Source organism: Astyanax mexicanus, chromosome 1, assembly GCF_023375975.1.
Source record: "Astyanax mexicanus isolate ESR-SI-001 chromosome 1, AstMex3_surface, whole genome shotgun sequence".
NCBI classification, from domain to species: Eukaryota; Metazoa; Chordata; class Actinopteri; order Characiformes; family Acestrorhamphidae; genus Astyanax; species Astyanax mexicanus.
Window position 1 is genome coordinate 43,163,915 of NC_064408.1, and position 26,678 is coordinate 43,190,592.

At 37.8% G+C, this 26,678-nt stretch overlaps 2 protein-coding genes across 3 annotated transcripts in view; one reads left to right on the forward strand and one right to left on the reverse strand.

Annotated features, from left to right (window-relative positions):
• The window catches only part of lpin1b (lipin 1b), a 44,524-nt gene extending 42,807 nt beyond the window's left edge, over positions 1-1,717 (reverse strand). The window contains exon 1 of the mRNA XM_022683112.2: positions 1,375-1,717. Within this exon, the coding sequence (XP_022538833.2) occupies positions 1,375-1,482 (108 nt within the window). The 5' untranslated portion in view covers positions 1,483-1,717. The remainder of the gene's footprint in view (positions 1-1,374) is intronic.
• A 2,400-nt stretch (positions 1,718-4,117) lies between these two features.
• gpatch2 (G patch domain containing 2) lies at positions 4,118-26,678 on the forward strand. Of its 2 annotated transcripts, none has more exons than XM_007260448.4 (11): positions 4,118-4,281; positions 7,944-8,462; positions 10,947-11,159; positions 12,228-12,292; positions 12,466-12,639; positions 14,081-14,127; positions 14,291-14,358; positions 15,179-15,212; positions 15,445-15,509; positions 15,720-15,808; positions 22,540-26,678. In XM_007260448.4, exons 1-11 carry the CDS (start codon positions 4,232-4,234, stop codon positions 22,707-22,709), a joined length of 1,494 nt encoding a protein of 497 aa, XP_007260510.2. In that variant the 5' UTR covers positions 4,118-4,231; the 3' UTR covers positions 22,710-26,678. The 2 variants fall into 2 exon arrangements, with proteins under 2 accessions (XP_007260510.2, XP_007260511.2); XM_007260449.4 differs by having other exon boundaries at positions 10,947-11,156.

A 26,678-nucleotide genomic window follows, 5' to 3' on the forward strand; every position in this document is an offset into this window, starting at 1 on the left:
GAACCAGCTCAGAAAGTTCTAGAGCACACTTCTACACTATAATACACACACAAGTGCACCCTGAGAAAAAAGTCATCTGATTTGTAGTGGAGGTCTATTCAGTGACAAATACAATTGACTGTCCCATAATAGTAATGAAACAGTGGGAAATACAGAAAAAAGTCCCTAGACGGCACTATTTTTCTTGAAAACATCAACCAATTTTGCTTACATTTGTAATGGTAACATTATTAAGAAACCTGGATTGATTCTATCTATTAGGGACAACAAGTTTGGCTGTGCTACAGGGTCCTATAGTGCCCCCCCGTCCCCAAAACACATTTGCCTAAAAGCCATAATGATTATAATGGTATATTAAAATGTTAATGTTGATACATTTGTGATGCAGTAGACTTCCTGTTTCAGCCACAAATTGTATATGCCCATTGAAAATGAATGCATTTTAGTACAATGTAAATATATTAAAGAAGCTTATTTGGGACATTTTGCTCGAGTTCTTTAGTCTCTTTTTTGGATCATCTTTATACTAGACTACATATGTCTGCTATGTTCTTGCTTGAGTGTGATGTGACGTGTGCAGATGTGAATAAGGGGAGTCAGAATGGTATATGTGTATACTTCTCATCCAACCACAGTAAGATCCACTCTATAAGGACGGTGTGATTTGAAAAACAAGCCAGAATGCAAACAAGCTGAAATTAAAAAGGAGTAATGAGGCTATTTTTAAAATGTAGAAAGTACAGATAACTGTAAGTAAATGTAAGGAGTATATGTAAAAAGTTACTAATAATAATAAGTCCAAGTATAGATAACCAAACTTTCTGCTTAAGTAAGATAACAAATGCCCAACCGTATCTCATCTAGACAGGTAGGGAAACAGGATACTTGAGCTTGTTTTCAACTGTACAGTAGTAAACAACATGTTTTAGGCCTAAGCTACAGTTTCAACTATGGTAAACAATGTTTCAGGCATCAGGCAGGCTAGCCAGAACTATTCACCACAACTAAGAACAATTCTCTATAAGACTTTATAAGTTTCTCTAGAACACAACGTTCCACATTTCCACATTGACAGTGTGAATAAATGTTTACATTTTGAAACATATCAGGAATTTCACTTGAAGTGTGTGAACATACTAACTAGTGGCTATTGGTTTTTGTTAGTTACACATCAGATTTGTGTCACAAACTGCTTTTAGCCACCAATCAAGTCTTGGCTGATCAAGTACTGAACAAAAATATATCTCACCAAACTATTCTTATAAAATTCAATCACACACACTGGGATTACTTGCATAACACATGGGCTCTGGTGGCAGGGGACACACCGGTACTGGTGCAGTGGGCAGTGGCAGCAGATAAACAGAACTTTACCCAGGACCAGCTGGAGTCAATGGCATCTGAATCATCCTGGAGGTCCTCCAAGCAGTCGAGAGCTGTCACCATTCCCCTCTCCTGCTCACTCTCACTCTCCTTCTCCATAACAACAGCTTCACACTCAGCCTGCCTGCTGTTGTGGCTGCTGTTTTCCTTGTTTTGGGGCCACAGGCTCCAGGCGGGTTGCCAGGTCCTCTCTTTTGCAGTTTGAAAGATTCCACAGAATGTGATGTGATGGATACAGTAGAGAGAGAGAAAGAGACAGTATAAGATGAAGAGAGACAGAGAGAAATGGTTGTGTTGTCTCCTCTCTGAGCTGCTACTGTGTGTCTCAGTTGAATGTTCTGGACTCTTAAAGGACGGGGAGTAAGAGAAAACTACTTACTATATTTACCTGGTTCACAGGCAGCCAACTAAATGTGTGCATGGAGTAACCTGAGAGGGTCTGCGTCTTAGTGTAACTCCTGACAGGACTGCTGACTTCTCAAGCATTTGATTCACTGTCCAGAGCAAATTTCACACACAGACACACACACACACACACACACACACACAACCACAACATGCCGTAATGATCTGACATAAACAGTGACGGTCAGCCACATCCAACAACACAAAGTGTCCTAAATCACAACCATGCAGACTCATTCTTGGAAAGACTGAGGGTGTGTAAAAGATTTATTGCGTAATCAGACACACACACACACACACACACACACACACACACACAACCACAGCATGCCATAATGCTCTGACATGAACACTGACACTCTGCCACATCCAACAACCATCCATCCAACAACACAAAGTGTCCTAACTGAGGGTGTGTAAAAGGTTTCATGTGTAATCAGACAGACACACACACACACACATTACCTACACTAGTGGTTCTAATACAGTACTATAATTACTGACATTAGTTTCAGGTCATATCTAGGAACTGTGCTGCACTCCTTTTTTTTTTTACCACAATAGACGTAACTGGACTGACCAGAAACAATAATCTAAAACCGCACAATGCTAATGGCAAACAGAGGTTTAGTTTGTATAAGAGTGTACAATGCGTTTTCTTAAAAAAAAAAATGTAGATGATGGTTGTTTCAGTTTGAGCATGGTTGTTAGGTCATCTTAAGGGTTTGAGAGTGAATCGGGTTCCCTTGAAAATAATTAAATTGAAATTGAAAATAAAAATTAACATTAAATAATGTTTTTTTCTGTAAAATGTGTCTAATAGTAGACAGCAAACATATTTGCATATCCCAAACAATTTTAAATAAAAAACAGACATATAAACTTTTTTAACTAAATATACATTTTTCTCAAAAGATAAATGAATGTTATATTAAATAACAATTTCAACACGTCCACCATTTTTTGTTCAACCCTGTCACACCATTTAATTTACACCCTATAAAACAATAATAATCAGTTGCTTTGACATCATGGAGGAAATTACACCGCACATGTCTCTTGAAGGACAGACTGCAAATAATAGCAACGTAGCAAATTAGCAGTTTTTAACCTTAATTCCATGTTTCCCATTTTCCCTTCAATCCTACTATTATTTTCAACCTGTTCATCTTGTTTTTTTGTTAATATTTTAATGGTAAGAGGAAATATGAAGTAAATGTTTATTTGATTGTATGTATAATTTAAGGACAGACAGAAAAAATAAAAGCCAAGTAAAATCTTATTGGTAATGCAAAGGCGAAAACTATAACAAAAATTCCAATAAGCTGCTTGACAATGAAATTATGATCATGGCTGAGGGAGGAAAATGTTTTTTCTTGAAGGCTTAACTAATCAACTATCAGATGACATTTTTTCATTAAAAAAAAAATGACACAAAAGGCAATTATTTCAGTGAATCATGATTTATAATCATACTGGCACTGTATTATACAATGTATAAGAACCATTTGCTAGAGTTGCTAATTCTAATTCAGTTTTAAAGTACATTTAAAGTACTGACATTGCTCCTTTACAGAGCCCCTAAGGTGACATTGTGTAAAAAAAATGACTTCTTAAAGCATAAGACCAAGATAATTAAGTTGTGGCCACAACTTATTAAAGCGTAGGAACAAGATAATTAAGTTGTGGTCACGACTTATTAAGGTATGGGGATGAGATCATTTAGTTATGGCCACAACTTATTAAAGTGCAGAAATTATATAATTAAATTGTTGTCATGCCTTATTGATGGGATGAGAAAATTAAGTTGTGGACACAATTTATTAAAGCGCAGAAACTAGATAATTAAGTTGTGGCCATATGTGGGCAGGACTAAATTATCTTGTTCCCACTTTGTAATAAGTCGTCCCCACAACTTTATTATCTTAATTATCTTTTCTTTGCCACCATTGTTTTCCTTATCTTGTTAAACTAGGAGCTCCTCACTCCTCGGCACATCGTGAGGACGGCAATTACACAGACTGAACGATCTGTTTATTATCTCATTTAAATGGAAAGTAGGCCACCTAGTGGCCACAGGCTGTACTTCACTCTCTTCATAACAACTCTAGCTGTGTATATATCATTATTATTAGACAAGACATAGCAGAATTTACTATTACAAAACTATTAATAAATGAGTGTATAAGCTGAGTACAGGGCGGGTTAAAATACTGAAATGTGGTCCTTTCGTGGTCTGAACGGACTTTTATTAGTTTAGTTTATCCGCGGCCACACCCCGCACCCGGCTTTAAACGGGACTTTTATTTTGCCCAGCTGGTTTCCCTCTTGCTTTTAGTGTGAGCCACTATGGTGGCCTTCTTGTTCCAGCCCGTCCATCGCTTTAGTATTTTATTATTTTTATTTCCCCATAAGATATAAGTCGCTTTGTAGGGTGGAGTTAATGTTCCGTGCAGCTGATATCAGAAACTTCGGTAAAGCGGGAACCAGCTGGTGAGAGGCTCTGTCTCTCTTTCTCTGTCTCTCTGTGTGTGTCTGTGTTTAAAGGGGGGATAGGAAGCCGGCTAGTTAAGCTAAGCTAGGTGAACTGGGTTAGTTAGCGTTAGCTTAGCTAGCTGAAGTGTCCTCAGCCCGTCTCCATTTTGTTATGTTTCTGTGTAGTTTACTTTCTCTCTACACAGTTCTGTGTGTTTATAGCGGACTGTCTGTGGAGTTTGACGGTAATGTTATCTCGGTTGTGTGTTGTGTGAGAGCCGTTAGCACCGAGGCTCCTGTTATTGACACTCAGCGGGTCTGTACTGCTGAACTGATCTGGGTTCACTGATTTACCTTTATTTGCCGTTAGACAAAAGCCTTACCAAGAGCTAGTATAATGATTTAGATCCAGCTGTAACTTATATGACAACTCTAAGTGTGAAAATAGTAGCTTACTAGTGTTAACAACAGACCTGCAGCTCTATAAAGACATTCTGACTTGTTAACTAACCTATATTACCAGGACCAAGAGTATATTTAATGCAGTTTAGATTAGTCACGCATGTTACCGTTGATTTACATTGAACCGTACTCTTTCTCTAATCTAACTAACCATAAAACTCAATTTACAGATGCATATAATTACTTCTTTACAAGTATACAGTGCTTATGAATACAATACAATACTGGACTCTATTAACAAAACAGTTTTACTAACATTGGTTAAGATCCTAGATTTAGATATTAGATATACAGTATATTTTTATTTCTTGTCAAAACTGCAACAAATTGTATAAATACACTGCCTGGCCAAAAAAAAAGTCTCCTCCTGGATTTAAGTAAGTAAATGATGTGGGGTTTCTGCAGTCGTTCAGGTCTAGATTCAGCAACAGTATGTGCTGAAAGAATGAGGTCAGCTCACTACCTGAATATACTGAGTAACCATATAATATTAGAGTTTGTGACCTTTTTGTATTAAATTCACGATTTAATCTAAAACTGCACATATCCAAGATTAGCATTACTACAAGTCAAAACTAAATTAGAGATATCTTAAGTTAGCTATTATTCTTGCTAGTCAGAATTTATTTTTAATGGACAGTAAGTGTATTTTGTATTTATAGATAAGAGAGGTTAAGATTCCATGTAAATCAATGGAAATTATGTTAAGGATATGTCATTCTTCAGAAAGGCCTTAGATCTGTCGACCTAATACACTGCCTGGCCAAACAAAAAGTTACCACCAAAAAAAAAATCGTATTTGGTTGGACCACCTTTAGCTTTAATTGCTGCATGCATTCACTGTGGCATTGTTTCAGCAAGCTTCTGCCATATCACAAGATTTATTTCAATCCAGTATTGCATTAATTTTTCACCAAAATCTTTCATTGATGATGGTAGAGTCTGACTGCACAAAGTCTTCTCCAGCACATCCCAAACATTCTCAATGAGGTTAAGGTCTGGACTCTGTGGTGAACAATCCATGTGTGAAAATGATGATCTCATGCTCCCTGAACCACTCTTCAGGGAAGAAAAAAAAATCCATTAATGGAATAACCTGGTCTATATTCAGTGTATTCAGGTAGTCATCTGACCTCATCCTCTCAGCACATACTGTTGCTGAATCTAGACCTGAACAACTGCAGCATCAACCCCACATCAATTACTTAGTTAAATCCAGGTGGCGCCTCTTTTTTGGCCAGGCAGTGCACTGAAACGAGAATCACCTCTTGAGAATTAAAATGTTAAAAAGGGCTGTAATTTGAGGTCATTCTCTGTAGTTCCCTGTATGTGGTTATGGTTATCTGAATCTGCTTCTACACATTTGTCTGTTCCTTTACTTAATATTTCCTTGAGTGTCTGTCTTGTTCTGTGACCAATAACTGTGTCTCACTGATCCTGATGTATTTAAACTCTTTACCCAAAAATTATGCTTCACTTGGCAAATATATGTGCCAATATACTTCTCTATTGTAAGTCGCTTTGGACAAAATCGTCTACCAAATGTAATGTAATGTAATGTGAAGTTTTAGGAACTCCTGTCTTAGTTCTATAAAGATATTTTTTTTTATTTCTAGTCTCTAATGCCTTTACTACAGAACCCTTGTGAACCTTAGGGCGTTTTCACACCTGTAGTTCGTTTCTCTGGTCCGAATCAGTTAATGAGTTCGTTTACTTGGAGCGTTTTCTCGCTCTGTTCGGTCTGGTTTCACATAGGCATAAATGTAAACGCACCAAAATGCGCATCAATAAACCACGCGAGCAGCCTGTGTCCTCTGATTGGCCAGAGCTGTCTGACACGGGAGTACGTTAAATATAAATATACGAAAAAAGTAAATACAGCGAGAAGATTTTGTGTTCCAGCGCAAATATCTGTGCTTTAACATTGAACGCTGAAACAGAGATTTATAGATTAGATTTATACATAACAGATAGATTTAACGCAGATTTATACATAATAAACAGAGTCACGCGGCTGTGAGCAGTGAATGCAGTGCAGACGGCGCGTGCATGGACACAGAGTTTGTTCACAGCTGTGGTAATTAGCGTTATCTGGCTAATATATCAGTTTAAACTGTGCTTGCTTTATCAGCAGTTTAGCTCAAATAAATGGCTTATATTTAATAGCTGGATCCGATCGAGACTGGATCACGTTCTCACCACAAGCGAACCGCTCCAGAGTTTGTTTGGTACCGGACCGAGACCACCTCCTCTAGCTGGTCTCGGTCCGGTTCTTTTGATCCGCACCCGAGTGCGATTACTGTTTTCACACCTGCTCAATCGAACCGCACTAAAGTTACAAACGGACCAGAGTTCCTTTTAACCGGACCAAATAGTGCTGGTGTGAAAACGCCCTTAGACTTTGCTACACAACTTGTGTATGTTAGTTGACTTAACAGAATTGATGTAAAGACTAAATATCCTCATGTATCCTCTCTATTGTCCATATAATTGGCTAAAACTGTGTAGAAACCTGCTCACCTAGTGCATCTCCACAGTTGAATACAGAAACTTTACTGGGGGGGGGATTCTGACAATAGTTTTAAGGTCTAAAGAAAGTCCTAAGATTATACAGGAGAAAAGTTATTGTTTTTGTTTGTTTGTATTGCTTACAGTTCTGTATTTTACTGCATATGATAAATCATGCGTAATTCATCATAGTAGAAAGAGTAAAACGATTTACCTCCATTACAAGATGATTACTTACAAAATATTTAAAAAATCACCCACATTGTACATTGTATTTCTGTGTTGTATATTGTGAGTTTCAGTCAAATAAAATATTTTCAATCATATATTTTAACTGTTAAAATCTCATCTTGTCTTGTTTGTTTTCTGCTGCTCCATTGTTGGGGGTATGGGGATTCATTGTGTGTTATCCTTTAGGCACATGTTTGGCAACTCCTTGAGCATTCTGTTCTATTTACAGTTCTTTTCTGTAGTGGTTGTACAAGTTGTGTAAGTGTACACTTGAATTCCAGTGTCAGCAATAGGCACATCTTAAAGTAGGTCAATAAATACAATAGCATTTCTGGATACTTTTGGATATGAAGTGTCATTTTCTTACTGACAGACTGGATCGTAAAGATAAAAACAATGTACAATACATACAGTATTATAAGACTTACTTGAAATGTTTACCAAGAATATGATGTTATTTATTTATTTTTTTGTCTCAGGCACTTTCGCCGGACAATGGACGAGTTGGTCCATGATCTGGTGTCAGCGCTAGAGGAGAGTTCGGAGCAGGCCCGTGGGGGGTTTGGGGATGGAGGGGACCACGCCCTGGCTGTGGGCTGCTTGCTGAAGCGGCAGGCACGTAAACGCCGCGGCCGTAAGCGCCGTTCCGACAACCCTCACCCGCCTTGGGACACATGCCATCTGAGCGAAGGTTCCGAGTCCAGCCCAGAGGAGCATAAGGACTACCGCTCTTCGTCCTCCGCGGCAGCAGGGGGCGTTCACGCCCGAGAAAACAACAGTGACTCTGATGAGCAGCTGGGTGGCAAGCGACGCCCCCACGACTCTGGAAGGGCCAAGCGGTTGCTGTGGCATGAAGAGCCGGCCGATGCGCTTGGAACAAGGAGCTTACGCAGACGGAGGAAAGTGAAGCGCATGGCTGTGGATCCACCAATAGAAGTTGCCACTATGCTGGCGCCGCCTGTTCCTAAACCAGCAGGTGGCAGCAGCAGCAGTAGAGAGTAAGTTTGTATGTGTGTATATGTTTCGATGTTTATAACAATGTTTTATTTTGTTAGTTGTAATCTCGGGCTTTGTGGTAGTTGTTTTGCTATTCAATTTTTTTTGAGATAGAAATATGAAAATGTGTGATACATGGAGCCCAGTCCAGGTAAAACAGTCGATTATATATATTTTCAATTTAATTTTGACGCATTTTGATTGGAGTTTGTGAATATTGTTAAAATATAGAAAGCTTTGTGATGGAGTATTTTCTTCTGGACTGCTATTAAAGGAGTCACAAAACAGGGCAGGTAATCAGAACAGAAATTGCGTACATAGATCAGCCTTAAAGGGTAACTTAAAACCCCCTGATTTCGGCGGACTCCACTCCTAATTTGTCTTTTGACAAAAAAAAAATAGAGTAGGCCGGGAAAGTCAAGTGCACTTTGCTGTTGTGTTCTACAGCTAACTGTTAGGTTTGGTTCCTTCTTTGCTTATCAGGGGCAGTAACATTGATTGACTGATTTGCATATTGTGATGTGCGTATACTTTGATTCACGGACATGTCATCCTCACCTATAGCCCAGTAGAACCAGCAGGTGCACTGCAAAAACGAAACTAACCACAATAAATAATTTTTTAAACCGTTTTGAGAGATGTATTCACATTTTAAGCAAGGCTGGTTTGTTTTATTATATACAATGAACACATTTATCTATAAATAAAAAGACTTAAGGTTTATTTACACTTAATAATTTAAGTAAAAAAGTGCTCCCACTGTGATCAGGAGATCGCCGGTTGGAATCTCTTGGTGGGTAGATGGTGCTTTCTCCCCACATCACTCCAAAAGGTGATAACCGCAGCACAAGGTGTCTGTGAGCTGATGTATCAGAACCGAGTCGCTGCGCTTTCCTCCGTGCATATTTCCTCTCGGCAATGCTTCATCAACAGCTGTTCAAATAGAGACGGTGGCTGACTTCACATGTATCGGAGGAAAATTAGAAATTAAGTAATTAAATTATCTAAAAATATATACATGAAATGATTGTGTAAAAATTACCGTATTTTTCGGACTATAAGGCGCACTTAAAAACTTTTAATTTTCACAAAAATTGACAGTGCGTCTTATAATACGGTGCGCCTTTTGTATGGATTTTACTCGTCAGGTTGTAAGGAGCAGTAAACACACACTCCGTGCAGCGTTATAGAGAGTTTCAGTGCTATACAGAGTCCAGAGCCGTGCAGCTCCGAGGCTGAGCAGCAATAGCATTAGCTAGATGCTAACCGCTAAGCTAGCTAGCTTATTCACTGAGATCAGTATTATCTAAATTTTACTCGTCAGGTTGTAAGGAGCAGTAAACACACACTCCGTGCAGCGTTATACAGAGTTTCAGTGCTATACAGAGTCCAGAGCCGTGCAGCTCCGAGGCTGGAGCAGCAAATAGCATTAGCTAGCTTATTCACTGTTCAGAGATCAGTATTATCTAAATTTTACCCGTCAGGTGTAAGGAGCAGTAAACACACACTCCGTGCAGAGCAGCAATAGCATTAGCTAGATGCTAACCGCTTAGCTAGCTAGCTTTTTCACTGTTCAGAGATCAGTATTTTCTAAATTTAGCACTTTTAATACTGCTGGAGCAGTATTATTAGAGTTAGATGCTAATCGCTAAGCGTTCACCGTTCAGAGGTGAGTTATCGGCCTGTAAGTCTGTGCTGCTTTGCCTGGCTAGCATTAGCTAGATGCTAAGCGCTAACTCTCTCAGAGGTGAGTTTTATCAGCCTGTAATCTGCTTGTTTACCGTGTTAAAACAAGCTACGGGGGACGAATCGCTAGCTAATATCTCACTGTCTTACCAGAACACGCAGGATTACTCAGTGTAACGCTGTCGTTTAAGTTTGGGTTAACTTTACTAGTTTAGGTGACTAGCTAGCGTGCTAAAAAATACGGTAGTCAAATACACAAATGTTGTAGTTAATAAAGGAGAAAACAAAATGCAACAAAAAGGTAGGATGTGGGGTCTATAATACAATTCAGAATACAGCTCACCTACAGAACAGGATTTAAACGTACTGCACTGTATTTGTGAAATATTTCCATATATAGCTCTGCCCTGTCGCTTAACCTCCCAAAAAAAAGGTAGATAGTAGATACTGGCTTTTTTCTTACTGGTACAATATGAGAACAGTTCACAGTTTGCATTGCTTTGCATGTAATTACAGATTAGTAAATTATATGGCGTGATAAGTCATGGAAGTATAAGGTGTTAAAGCAGCATTATGTACAAATTAAAATTTTTGCCATTAATATTCATGCTTTAAACATGTATATTTTTTCTTTTGATTAGATGTAAAGATTTGTCAGTGTAGTCTAAATATCGAAATTTAGATAAAACCAAAGAAAGCAGTTTTTAAATTTACTTTAATGTTACTTCCTTAACTACTTGATGTTAACATTGCCTCTTGCTGTATTGTAACAGTACTGTTGTCTTGTCTGTGTCGTGCAGCCCTTGTAGGGAGGCGGAGCTTGGAGAGGAAGGGAAAGGAACCGAGGCAAGCAAGGACAGGGTGAAGAAGAGGAAACTGGCCGCACCCCGGCTGGCGCTGGACGCCACCGATGAGGGTGTGGTCGTGGAGAGCGAGGAGGCGGGGCAATCCGGAAAAGACAAAATGGAGTTTGAGGAGCATAAGGGATCAGATGAGGAGATGAGTGACAGGTGGTTAGTGTTTGGCCTTTCTTCTTCCTGTCTTCTTCTCTTCTTCCACCTCTTTCTGCTTTATGAGATTGAGAAGGGTACTGAGGTATTTATATGTCCTAATTCAGTGATCAAAATCAAATGATCTTATCACTTATTACTTTTTTCAGATTGTCAGTCATTCCAAATGTTTGGTATTGGAGATGCTAGGCTAATTCTAAGAACAAAAACTGAACTGGTCACCAATCCTATCTTCATGATTACACACACCCCTACACTCAAAATACATCCAGATCTTTATTTGCAAATCACTGCTGTATAGAACATGACTTCCTGTTTTCTGTAAACACAAAAACAATGAACAATGGGAAGCCATTTTCAGGAACCATAGCCACTTTTAACTTACATGCATAATTTAGAGCATTGACCAGTTTGAAAGTACTATTTTATCATGCTTTAATGGCTGATGATAAAGTTCCAGTTTTAGCTCAAATGTTTAAACAGGTTATTTCTGCTAGATTTTAGATTCTAAAGCAAATTTAAATGTATGGAGTTGGACCATGTATTGGTGATAGTCTTAAGTTTAATATGTGGTCTCATGATTAGACTAGCATCTCTTGTTATAAACTAAAAAAGCAAACATCAGCTATGTATCTGTGTCTGGGGTCAGTGATCAATTATCATATTTTTATTATTGTTGTTATTTATTATAAAATTGTCCTTTACTTGAAATATTGTTTTTTGATTTCAGACTTGCTAGGTCTAAACCTTTCTTTAGCTTTTAGCATTTTTTAATGTGATTTTTTTTTTTTTTTTTTTTTTTAGACTGAATTGCTACAAAGCTAACAAAAAAAATTCTTATAGATTCTCATTCTGAATGGTTACACACAGTCTTTAGACTTTATCTAATAGACATTCTGATGTGGATTCTGATGCATATATTAAACAGGCATCCATTAACACTGAATACAGAACATTGCATTCAATTAAAACATCTTGTATTTTGGTAATACATTTGTTTTTTGTTTTTTCACCTCGTAGTCAGAATAATTAATGTAAAATTATTTGATGTGTGTGTGTGTGTGTCCACAGTGAAACTAGCAGTGTGAGCAACAGCAGTGATGGAGGTTTGTACACCAATGATGAAGGAAGGCAAGGTAACTTATGTACACTTACTCTTTTTTTTGTTTTTGTTTAAAATGAACTTGACAAACGGATTGACTTTTTTCAAATGTACTGTAAGCTTTTTCTGAAGTTGACTGAGAAAAGAATGCCAAACAACTCTATATAATAATAACCCTTTCTTTGTGTTCTGTGTGGTCCTACCAAGGTGATGACGAGCAAAGTGATTGGTTCTATGAAGGCGAGGCGGGCGGGGCTTGTGGAATAGCGGGTGTGGTTCCGTGGTGGGAGAGAGATTCTAATGAGCTGGATCTTAATGATCCAGTATTTAACAGCATCCTCACTGGAGCATTTCCACTTATGTCACAGGGAGCACAACGAGGTAGGTACACACACACACACATACATACGTCTTATTTATAATTTACAGTTTGTTAGAACATTTCTTATATTGACCAACTCTTTAACCTATGAATTAAAAAAAGTGTTTGCCTTTTACTAAATATTACAGCTTCCTTTTCCATGACCACATTTAAGGATGTAAGTTTAACTTTTGGGTCAAGACCCAACTTTTACAAAAATATTAAAATTTTTTGGTATACTGAGAAAAAATTACTGAACTTACATAAACATGTGCTGATGTGTTCTTTTATGTTTACGTTTTTTGTTTATTGTATTTTCGTTAAAACATGGTTCTGATGCATTTGCTGTTTATATTTATACATAATATTTATTTAATATTTAAATACTATATCTTATTTATATTTTTTATTTAAGAACTATATATTATATACTATATAAGTCCTTTTGTTAACCAATATGATACCAAAACAAATTGATGTCTTAGGTCACAAGGTGGCACTGTAGAGTCACTTATTTATTTCTGGTGGGGCCCTGGCCTCCAACATCACACATGGGAGATCAGTGTTCTGTGACTAAGTAAGGAGAACTACCACTGCTCTATCATTTAAGATTAATTGGGCTACTAGCTTTGATACTTTGATACCAAGACACTGTTTACAGCTTCCCACTTCATGTAATTTTATCTGTATCTTAATAAGAATTCTATCTTAATAAGAGTTTAGCTGCATGCATTTACATGTGCTAGCCAGATTTGTCTCCCGTCAGTTGAAATCTGATTGCTGTGTTGAATGAAATATGCAAATTCACTAGGGATGTGCCCAATCTGATCACATGGTTGGAAATCGGGGGCGATCGTGTAGTTTTCAAAGGATCGGAATCGGGTGGGAAAAGATCCGGCTCAATGAGCACTGTGCTAAATATGATCATTTTTGATACTGTTGTGTCAATAATAATAATTCAATAATAACTTTAAGGGGCAACCTGGATGTGTGCTTACTTTTTTACTGCGTTGCAAAAGTTTTGGATTGGGACAAAATTCACATTGCAGAGCAATTGTTACTGTTTATGAGTTTGGGATGTACTGAGAGGGCTTTTGGTTGTCAAAAGGTTTTTTGGAAAGATAGATACCTTTACACTGCTATAGTGTGTCTCTAGTGAGTCTCACAAGTGATTTTAATATTCAGATATTTTTCTGTTTTAAATGCGAATTGGGTGCATTTACACTTGCCTTTTTACGTGGACATATACTTCTGATACTTAAGGTGTAAATGGAGTCAAACTGTATGCTGTGCATGTTTTTAGATTAGTTAGGTGTGTTTATATTTTGTGCTGTAATGCAGCATTAAAAGCAATTATATGTAAGATTAGTGTTTTATTATAATAGTTAACATGAATTACTGAACTGTATATAATAAACTATATAATAAACTATACTAAATACTTGTGTGATCTGTTTTCAGGATTTCAGGCCAGGCTTGCCCGACAGGCCTCCCTTCAGCAGTCTCAGGTAGCTGTGTGTGTGTGTGTTGTTGGGGGTGTGTGTGTGCGTGTAGTGTATATACAGTCCTCAACCTGTCACACTGCAACAAGGCTTTGTTGTTACACTTTAAGTATTTACACTAAAACACTTCATTTACTGCTGTGCTGTTTTCATTCATGTCTTTGTTTAGGCTGCTTCTCAAGTAGCTGGATGTTCTGACCGACTGCCCAGATTATCCCAGGACCCTCATGCTCATGAGTATGTCTAACCGTTGATTTTTTTTCCCTTAATTCTCCAGAGTAGTTAAAACAATTAATGTAATAAAATATTGTACAATATACAATACAATTTACAATACAATAATAACATAATGCATTGTTATATTCATAATGTACTTAAAAAATGCTTTCCTTCATTTTTTTTTGTTTAAATAATCTTCATTTTGTAAAACCTTTTTTTAACTAGAACTGTTTGACAATATAGTCTGTATGATAGAAATATATTATCTATTTTCTAATGTATATTGTTCAATGTTACACTATTGTATAAATCAGCGCATAATACATGCTTTGGAGCAGCCTCTTTATTGCTTGGCTCTTAAGTTAAGGCAAAAGAGTAAGCACACCGCAGAATGGGCTTGTACGGTTACATTTTTTGAAGTATACATATTGGGGGTCAGCGGGCTAAGCGCTGCCACTATGATCAGGAGATCGCTGGTTTGAATCCTGTTCATGTACCTTGATATATATATATTCCCACTCTTCAGGTGGGTAGATGGTGTTCTTTCCCCTCATGTCACTCAGCACGAGGCGTCTGTGAGCTGTTTTATCAGAACCGAGTCGCTGCGCTTTCCTCCGAGCTCTCTGTGATGCCACTCAGCAATGCGGAATCAGCAGCAGTTTAAAAAGAGATGGTGGCTGACTTCACATGTATCGGAGGAGGCATGTGCTAGTCTTCACCCTCCTGGTGTTGAGGCATCAGTAGTGAAGTGGGAGTCCTAATGAGTGGGTTATATTAAGAGACTGATGATTATGATAAACAACATGGACTAATTATAATATTTGTTTTTTCTGTGTAGCCCTTGGTTCAGTCCTGGATCCAGACGTGAACAGGTCAGTAGATTAAATCCATGCTAAAAGAGACAGAAAGAAACCTGACTAGGCTGTTTTGGTTTTGCGCAGGGAATAATATGTAGCATGCCTGGATGTAATCAGTGTTATCAGTGCATATGATGGCAGCAGGTGTTTTTGTTTGTGTACAGTGTGTGTGTGTGTAACTGCTGAGTGTTTTTGTGTGTCCAGTGTGTTAATATCTGTCCTTTGTGTGTGTTTTTGGTATGTACAGTGCCATTGGGACTCCAGAGCGGACCGAGGTCACCGGAGGAGCTGCTCGTTAAAGACTGCCAGCAGGTAGCCTGCTAAAACATTCTGAAAGCAGCAATGAGCAAAGTTTCTTATGTATATGTGGAGTGTGATATTTTGCCATTTTGGCTGAAGGGTTTAAAAGTGGGGAATAAGTCAGTGTGTCGTGACCTTCTATTGCTATGACAACAACCACTCTTAAAAAGTTACTTAACAAGTGACAAGTGTGTGTGTGTGTGTGTGTGTGTACACAAACAGGCAGACCAGCGGTCACCTTGGATCACTGTGTACAGGTGATGTGAAGAGAAGACGGAAAGCTGCACCTATGGGTGCCCCCTCATCTACAGGTAACAAATACATACACACAATTTCTAGCATATTGCTTGACTCCACTCTCCCTATGGCTAGCCTGATTTCATACCTTCTGTCTGGTCCACATGTAAGATTGCATATAATGCACAGCAATGCAAGGTAGAATGGTGCAGAGCAGTTGTCTTTAGGTTTGGCGTTTTTGCCTGAGAAGAGACATTTCTAAAGGCAGAACCTGTGCTCTGTTACCGCTCTCATTACTAGGATTAGCAGCACCATGTCAGACACAGTTTACAGCTCAGAGATCATTTCTTGGGGAATTTCAATAGATCAGAAACAGTCTCTGTCCACACAAGTGTGTTAGCTCTGTATCAGAACTAATCACAATCCAAGTGTAGTAGTACTTTATTTCCAGAGTGGTGCATTCCACACGCCCTCACTACCTGCTGGACAAGTTATAAAGGACTTACATTTATAGTAGTTCACCCTCATTGTTTCTATTATTAGTCAAAATGATGAACAGCCCTCAGATTGGTTTGTTGTTATGAAGTTTAGTTACCACTGCTGTCTATATCTGCAGTTTAGTCAGCAGTCTCAGTTTTGAAAGTCTAAGTAATGTTCTATCTTGAGTCTGTGACAGCATACCTCAAAAGCTTATTTAAACAGTTGAAGGAACGTTTTTGCCTAATTAACTAATTAAAATGTGAGTTTAGTGTGAAACACTGCATTCAGATACTATAATTTATTGAGTCAGAATTAAACATATAAACATATGTACCCATAGTGATCTATATGCTGTTCTGTCTGTATGCATCTTAAGGAGGGGGGCTCTGTTTTATGTTTCACATCAAATTATTAGATTAAATAAGGTTAAAGTAGTGGGTTGTTACTATGGGTAAATTCAGCTTTTGAACCAAAGCGTGTTCACATGACCAGACTGGCAGGTCTAGCCATAGGTGAAGGATCACTGCTGATCCTATTGATTCATTAGAGTACATCACTTCCTGCCAGGATCTGCAGCCAAGTGATGATGTAAAGCATTTTAGTGCACCAGCACCTGTCAGCAGGAGGGTTACGGGTTAGAAAGGCTGAAGGGTTAAAGTTCAGTGTGTCAGGATTGAGTTTTCCAAGAAATGGATATACAGTTTGAGTGGAGACCTTAGAAAGGAAGAGAGGGATTAATGTAGGATGATTGAGAAGGAAATAGAGAGGGAGGCTGATCTCAGGGTTCTGATTAAATGAGTAAAAATGAATAGAATGGCTACTGTAAATGAGATTTATAAATTAATGTAAGCAAAAGTTTTTTGGGAAATTGTGGGCCGAGGCTACTTTTGATATTGGTCATCTGTATATCTACTTGTGAGACAAACTGTTTCTGGATCAGCAGTATAGTGATATAGATATCATATCAGATATCATAAAATCATAATATCAAGTCAAAAGGTGTCTAATTACAGTATTACAATTTTTGGAAATTTAATGTTTAATAATATAATTTAATCATGTACTTGTAGGCTATTTGACTATAAATGTGGATATTAAAAAAAGAGTATCAAAGAGTCAGAGTATTGTGATATCATTTATCATGGCCGAGGTGCCCTGCGATTTTCACTATTCATTAAAAAGCTAGACGATTATAGCTCACAACTGGCAATATGTACAATACTTTATGGGGTAGACTGATGTGAGAATATAATTTCTAACAATATCAAAGACCATAAAGTTTTATAAAATTAAAATGAAGCAGTTCCAGGCAGTATAATGACATGCAAAAAAGTGATAAAAGTATCAGTAGAAAAACAAGATACTGTTATAGCGTCATAGTTAGCAAGTGGTTGATTGTCATGTCTTGTAATGTGTAGCATTGGATCCCTCATCAGGTTAACAGTGTTCATAATTTTGTGTGTGTGTATATATGTGTATATATATATATGTGTATATATATATATACACATATATATATATTTTAATCCAATAATCACAACAGAATTCTGTGATTAACTGCGATTAATCGCATTTGTTTTTCTTCAGACGTAAATTATTATAGTGGATATTTAAATGTAAATAAAATAATGAATGTAAGAAATATAAAATGCAATTATATGTATATTAGTGGTGTCAATTAAAATAATAGTATATACTTGTATGTTTGAGGGGAGATAAAAATTTACGCAGGGTGCTGGAATAAAGAATGCATGATAAATAGGACTGTAAAATTGGTTGTGAGGATTTCTGAATTCGATCTTAATTTGAATATTTAAAAAATATCAGAAATGAGGAGAAGTGCGTGTGTGTATGAGTAAGAGAGAACGAGAGAGAGTACTCTAACCAGGTCGGAGCTGGAAGTCTGAAGGGGTGTTACTGCTGGACACCGTAAGAGTGCGACGTTCCGTCGTTTAGCCAGAAAATAGATCAGTGCGTTGGGGCGGGGCAGATTACGGCGAAAGTAGGAGTCAAACTTGGTGCCTTAATTAATTTACGTAAAATAAATTGTAACGCGTTACTGATTACAAATTAACAGCGTGCGTTAACGCTTTAACATTGACACCCTTAGTGTCTGTATATAATATATATATATATATATTGCATGAGCACATGATTTTATTTATATATATATATATATATATACATACATACATACATACATATATATATATATATATATATATATATATATATATATATATATATATATATATATATATATATATATATATATAAAATCTGGTGCTCATGCCATCACTTTATCTAGAACTCAATAGAATTCTTCTAATGATTACTACTTTTGGTCAGTGTTGCTGCTGCAGATAATCAATAAATAGTAGTTTTATCATTTAACATTTATCTACAGAGACTACTACAGCTTTAATATCACTAGGATCCCAGGTGCTCACGTGGGCCAGACAGGTGAAAAGACTTCCTTTAATGGAGCTCAGACATTAAAACTGCTGGCAGCCACTGAAGCGACTTTATTAGGGAAGCCTCTTACTACGTGTGGGTGGATTTGTTCTGCTTTGACTGATCTTTAGTCACTTGCACGATTCTGGATATGCACATATTACCAAATTCATGAAGCATTTTTAATTTTTATTAATTTATAATCAACTGAATTAATTTCATTTACATTTGTACTGTTGCCCATTTTGTCTTCATTACAAGCCATAGACTTTAAGTGTGTGTGTTTATTTAAAAAAGACTCCTGCAACATTCTGAGGCACATTTAATCTTTCAAAATGTGATCAGATACAAGTGTTTACATGGCTGTTATCCTTTTATTCATTTAGAGTATTTAAGGGCCACCCACCTTGTTCAATTGGGGAAAATTTGTATGAAATAGCTACTCAAACTAGTTTATTCTGATTGAGGTGTATTCTATTACGTAGATTATTACGAGTTCATCAGGCTGCATGTCAACAAAACTAATAAGAGAATATAAGGAGGCATTTATGGATTATTATGTTCTTATGTGAAGTCACTTGTAGTGATTGTTTACCTGCATCATGCAGTAATGAAAGAAAATTGCATGTGTAGTAGACTGTTTTTTCCGCTTTCTTTTCTCTTTGGCAAAAGCCATTGCATGCATCCTCAAAAAAGCCTCTTAAGCAGCGATGTACTTTTGTTTCTTTCCACCACTGATTAGTGTCAATTGCCCAAAGAGATTTTCCCCCTTAAGATTGGCAAGGGAGAGTATGTTGCTTAGGGGTTTGAGCAGTAGTCTGTTTCACAGTCTACAAACTGTGTTCAAAGATGCTACAGGGCATAAATTGATACTACAGAAACCAGAGGCTATATAGATATGTTAATAATGATTATTTAAAAAAAAATGTCATGATTTGATTATTTGATTCATTAGTGTACATTAGTATAATTCATTTTCAGTATATTTATTTATTTGCTGTGCTTTTCAGTATCCTAAACCAAGTATTTACATTTATTTTACAGATAAAAGAAGAATAATCTGTTTAATTAAATCTTATGTGTACCTTATACTGGAGTAATACATTATTGTGAAATAGCCAACTTTGTTTAGTGTAAAATGGTTTACTGTAGGAAAACTTAAATACTTTGATTTCTTCACAGTTACGTTGATAGGAATCTGGGGTTGCCATAACTATAGCACAAATATAGCCATATTTACTATTAGTACCCACCCGTTAATCTACACAGCTCTGGTATAATAGTGGTAAATTTATACACTACCATTAGGCTAAAAGGCTAAAAATACAGTACACTTGCTGTTAATTATGTTTATTTATTTATTTATTTATTTTTTTGATTGATGGCTATCTTGTGTATCGTGTCTATTTGGTGTATTGGTTGTAAGCTTTCTCAGATATTAACGTAATATGCACGTACATGTAAGGAGCATTACCCCCCAAAAAACAAAATGTTCTTGCCTATAGGGAGATCTGTAGTGAAAGCTCATAGCACATAAGTAAATATATAAACCGATGCATTCACAACACAGCCGATTGTCTATGCAAATCCATGGCCAAAGAGCAAATGTATCTCGAGACTTACTAAAACTTTGGCTATTGGTTGAGAGCAGTCCCATGTTTTAGTCCCTTAAAACCGTAAACACTTGGCCAGATGCTTCACCATGCTTTCACGTTGTATCAGCTTAGACACTTCTTTATACTGCGTTACATTTAGCATTTGTTTCCTAGCTTGCTAACATCTAGTTCTGATATGTGTGCACTGTGCACATAGATCAGAAGTGCGTGCTCTCTCTGTTTTTAAATAGAGGATGTGAGGAAAGTTGAGGCAGAGTTAAACGTTTAATCCGTGAAGATTTGACGTACGGTACTCGATTTCAATCCATTAGGTGCATTAAGAGAATCAATGAGCTTAACAGCCTAGTTCAGATTATCCTACTCTCACTCTTGCACACACTCACACATTCTGCTACGGTGTACTGTATTGTCCCATGTTGCAGTGGGTAAAGAGCTTCAAACGCATGATTAGCAAAACTAATCATACCAAGAAACTATGTAGCATTTTATTGATTTGCGAGTGAGAACAAGTACGAGGCCCCTACAAGAGTCCTCAAATTTTGTATTTATTTAATTTGCAGGGACAATACAAACGATAAAAGCGAATTTCCTGAAGAAAGCGTAGAATGGTTGTGCAGCAAATGTGAGTCCTAGTGGTCACTATAGCATTCCAAGGAGCTGCATCCAATGAGGTTGCTAAGGTGTTTCAGTATAGCTGCTGATTGCTAAGGTAATTGCTAGGTGGCTGCTTGGTCGTTGCTAATGTGTGGTCTGGTGGTTGTTATGAAATTTAGGATGCTACACTATATTGCCAAAAGTGTTCGCTCATTGAACTCAGTCACTCTCATGGCCACAGGTTTCTTAAACCCAAAACATGGGCATGCAGTCTGTTTCTACAAACATTAGTGAAAGAATGGGTCACTTTTAAGAGCTCTGTGAATTCCAGTGTGATACCGTGATAGGCTGCAACATCTGTGTAGTCTTGGTTAGTAGTTCCTCAGCCAACCATCAGTGCTGTTATAACAAAGTAAAAGCGACTGGAAATGAAAGCAACTTATTTTGTCAACGTAATACACCAGAGCATTGTCAGAGGATGCTGAGTCAATTAGTACAGACCTCGAAAAACCATGTGGTCTTCAGATCAAGAACAGCTCAAGAACACTGCATAAAAAGCTTTAGGACAAGCCAGGCATGTGGATACTTTTGGCAATATAGTGTTTGTTGTAACCAAGTGGTTGCGAGGTGTTTGCTGTGCTGTTGATAAGTGGTTGATAGGTGAATGCTAAGGTGGTGATATTTAGGTAATGGATTGTTGCTACGGTCTTACTAGGAGGTTGCTATAAAAAAGTGGGGGAAAGCATGCTGTTTTGGCGAGATTGTTTGGCTTTGAAGTTCTAGCGCTCCGGCGTAGTTTTAGATATGTAGCCTTCTGTGTTTTTATCTTACATACTGTCGCTTTCACCACACATTTAGTTCTCTCACTTTTTCTCTTTCTCTCTCTCCCCCGACCCACAGCAATGCGTGAACAGGCTTTTTTTTTTGTTTTTTTTCCTTCATTTCTTTGGCAACGTCCTTTGTCCACCCTCACCTGGCGGAGAGCAGTTTAATTTTGCTTAGATCGTTATATGTCTATTCATCCTCAATCAGTCTAACTGATTTTTGCTGTACATTTGTATGTACATACCTGTCAATTTTACTGTCTTAAATCGCTCGTACCATTAAAAATATTAAAATAACATTGTTTAAAGATGCAATTACTGTTGTCATGGTCCTTTCCTTTCATCCAACACCTTACACCTGATGTTATACCTCTCTACCCCTAGTTAAATCTGAGGGGAACGTAACATTTAGGTGTTGCTAGGAGATTACTATGATGTGTACCAACTGTTAACTGAGTGGTTCCACAGATGGATTTGATGAAAAAAATGACAAACAGGTTTGTGTCCGTTTGGGTGTTACCTGCCCTGTGAGAATATGTGAGTTTGGTGGCTATCAAAGAAAAGGGTGTTTAGGAGGGCCAAAATAAGTATTGGAAGTAATGAGGGAAATAAATTACAAATAAATGAGTGTAGGTCAAAATGATAGTGGCATCTGTAATGGTGTGTATTGGTCAAGCATAGTACAGAGGATGGGCTTAATTTTTTCAGAAAATCATACATCCAATCAAAAATCTCACCTCACAGAATAGAAGAATGCCTGTTTAGGTTAACTGAGAGTATGATACACTTAGTTTTTTTTTATGATACAATTATTTTCTCTCTTTCTCTCTGTCTCAGGAGTTGTGGGAGAGGGGGCATCTCCCATCCCAGAGTCCAATGTTGGTAACCGGATGCTGCAGAGTATGGGCTGGAATCCAGGGATGGGTCTGGGCCCTGAAGGCCGGGGCATTACAGAGCCTCTGCGTGCCACACAGAGGCCTAAAGGCGCCGGGCTGGGCTTTAACTGAGCCCCAGGTTTCAGTGGGAGCAGGAGCCGAAGCCGGAGAATGCTGAGCTGCAGGCCTCGCACAGCAAAGAGAGAGACTTCAGAGCCCATCAGCCACTCCACTCTCTGTTCTGGGCACCCACTGCAGCAGCCAGCCTGCAGAGGGCAGCTCGGAGGCAGCACCAGGCACAGGCACTTAACGAAAGGAGGATAGAAAGACAGTGTGGCGAAGGGAAATAAAATCACAGACTGCTTTCTCTCTCTTTCTTAGAATTCTAGAATCCTAGAATCCTATGCAGTGATCTTGCATAAAGGATGCCCTCACGCCATAGACGAGGCAAGAAAACAACCTTCAGAGTGGACAGAACCTTCAGAACAACCACATGTTTTAGCGGAGAATCGTATTTGTGCACATACATACACACGGTGTGAACGGCACAGTGCTTAAGGCTAATGATGGATAAATTAGATTTTTTATATATATATAAATACATTAAGATAGTAATGCTAGGTTTGGAAAGGGAAAGAAATCAAATACCTGATTAATTTATGATCTGTTTATATTGTATTCTTATCTCTGGCCAAGCATTAGTGTTCTAAGCGAATAAGCAGAATTTCACAGTCAAATGGGTAAACTGCAGTATGTTTGGAGAAATCGGTTCTGTGTTTAATTTTTGACTTTGTTGATGATTAGGCTATATTTCCTGATCTAACACATATTGCCAGCACTTGGGATGAAGGTCAACACTCTGCCCAAGCCACCCCTAATGTTTTTGTTTTATTGTGATTATTTTTTTAATGCTTTGTGTTTTATTTCTATCAAGGTTTTAAAAATAAGTTAGCCAAATGTGATGGTGTCATTTTTGATTGTGTAATGTTAAGTTCTACAGCTTGTGTGTAGCAGCCTGCCCTGTGACTTCTTTTTTTTCCCCTCCATCTACCGTGTAGGATTTCTTCTGATGAGTCAGAAAGTTCAAATGTATTTAGACACCTTTGCTGCTGACACAGGTCTTCAGTTGTGTGTGCAGCTTGCATCAGCTTCCATGAAAAGCATTGCCAAAATAATGTACCAGAACAACAGTAGCCCCAGACATCAGACTCTGTGGAGCAGTGGAACTACATCCATACCAGATATTTTTTGGTAATATCGTCCAGCAAGGGTACTTCTCACTCCAGAGAGATGGTCACCTCATATCCTATTCGCTCATTATTGGGCCGGTAAACTGGCTGAGGGGATTTTAATGTATGATTAATGCTCAGCTCGAGTTGAAAATGAGAACATACAGATTTGCTGAATATCTCATTTATACATAATGTGTAAGTGTAGCAGCTGTTGAGGGATGACTCGAAGCTCAGTAGTCCTGCTCAGTGACTTTACGATTTATTTACGCACATGATAATGTCTAAGCCTTTTTTGTTTGTATGTTTTTGTTTGCACTCCAGTGCTGCCGAAAAATTAATATGTGCAAAAATCTACAAAGCTACTGATTATATGATAAATTTGAGACGTCCATTTTGTTGTGTGTTTTGCAAGACAGGAAAACAATGCCATACTTTATCAGTTATGTGTTGCCATGTTGAATATTGAAAGGGCACTAGGGGTGATTTAGCAGCAGTAATGAAGTATAGGTATACAGCTCTGGAAAAAAAAGAAGAGACCACTTCAGTTTCTGTATCAGTTTTTCTCATTTTGATATTTATAGGTATATGTTTGAGTAAAATAAACATGGTTTTTAATCATCACAGTTTTCATGCATCTTGGCATGTTCTCCTCCACCAGTCTTACACACTACTTTTGGATAACTTTATGCCACTCCTGGTGCAAAAATTCAAGCAGTTCAGCTTAGTTTGATGGCTTGTGATCATCCATCTTCCTCTTGATTATATTCCAGAGGTTTTCAATTTGGTAAAATCAAAGAGACTCATCATTTTTAAGTTGTCTCTTACTTTTTTCCAGAGCTTTATGTAGATAAATGTGTGTGGTGTGTGTGCACACTGATCAGTGTCCTGAACAGTGTGTAGTAGCTGCCATTGTAAGAACTCATGTGTTTCGTTGTATTTTATTTTACTTTATTTTCTTTCTTTCTCTCTTTTTTTAAGGTAACAGTTTAGAGCAAGTCACATATCAAAACCCAGTGGCTGATTTGGAGTTATATGTCTGGACTGTTGTTTTTTGTTTTGTGTATAGAGATTTTATACTTTGAAACTGAATTATCAGACCATGTATTGCTGTACCTGAAATCTAAGAGGAGGGCTTATAGAAGTGTAGCCTGGCTTTGTTAAGCGGAGTGCACTATTGACCCACCCGTGTCTGCAGTGTAATTGAGGTATTTCTATACTGTGGTTGCTATAACACCGATGTACTAGATTCAGCTCGGTGCTAGTTTCTTGGTGCCTAAATCAGACCAAAGAGGTCCCACTCTCTGTACTCTGTATTACAGAGTTCATACGTTCCGTGAAGATGTAGAATGTTCTCCGGTTCAACACTCTGCTGGGATTTTAGTTTCTGCCACAGTTCTAAACTTTGCTGAGAAACTGGATTTCTAAAATCTGCATAAAGGATTATGAATTTTCTAAGGCTCTGGGATCCAGTGAGGTTCTTGAAACTCCTGAGACTACAGAGTGGTAGCAAATTTTAGAATCCATTAAGGCTTCAGAACATTTTAGAACATTTAGAATCTGCAGGACTTTTATTACCTGCTAGAGTGCCACACTTTTCTCTTCTAGGGTCTGTCTGAATTTCCAAATATGCCTAGATTTAAAAAATCTAGAGTCTTGGAAGGTCTCAAGGTCTCTTCTGCAGTTCTGGGGTCTGGTGAGGTGTTTTCTGGTGTTCTGTAATCTTCTGAGGTCTCAGTGTTCTGGAGTTCTTTAATTTGCTGAGGTGCAAATATATGCTAGAGCCCTAGAACATGTTGAAGCTCCCATGCTTGAATCTGTCAGCATTCTAGAATCTGGTCCAGAATCCTGCTATAATTCATGCATTTTCTGAGGAGTTGTGGTTTAAAGTGCTAAAGTTCCCGAATTGCTAGAATCTGCTTGGTTCTCAAAAATGTTGTGGAGTCCTAGAATCTGCTGTGGATATAAAATACGCCATTGCTCCTCTGGGATGCTTGAATCTTCTGGAGTTCTAAAATCTGCTGGGATTTTAGTATTTACTGGAGTTTTAGATTTTAATCTTCTAGCATATGTCAAATTCCTGAATCTGCATAAGTTCCAGATTTTATATTCTAAAATCAGGTCTCAACATTTTCTTAATTTCAAAAATCTCGTGATTTTGGTCAGAGTTCTAGTACCCTATATAGCCCCATCATCCTCTGGGAGGCTTGACTCTGAAAATCACATCTGTTTCCAGAATTCAATCAATGTCTCTTAAAGTTCTAGAATCTAGAGTCTGAGCTTCTAGAGTTTTATAGTACAGAAATTTCTACATTTCTAAGTGGTATCAAAATGCTCTGGGGTTCTTCTTGCTCTAGAATCTGCTGTGGTTTATTGACGTACCAGTTCTACAACCTGAAGAAGTTTAAGCATCTTTTGCGATGCTTGAATCGCTGAGACTGCTGGAATGTGACAGGGTTGTATGATCTGCTCTAGAGTCTGCTGTGGCTAAAAGAGCCTCTGAAATTCTAGAGTTTGTTGGAGTTCTAGAACCTACTAGAACTCTAGATTCTGCTGAGGTTCCAGTATTCTTTGGGATTCTTCGGGAATCTTCCATTTTTCAGGGTTCTATTGAATCTGCTAAAGCTATAGAGGCCACTGAGGTTCCTGAATCCTTGAGCCTACATGTAGATCAACATAAGAATGCTGTTCTGGCTGAGAATTTTAGAGTTGTCGATTTGTTCTGGTTCTCGATATTTGTCGAAATGGTGAGATACGGCTGGGAAGGGTTTGCCTTTAACTAGATTATTGGTAAGGTTTTGTTCTGTGGTAATGGAAGCGAAGCTCTTTCTAGCTGATGTTTAAATTAATACAAATAAATTCAGGAAATTTC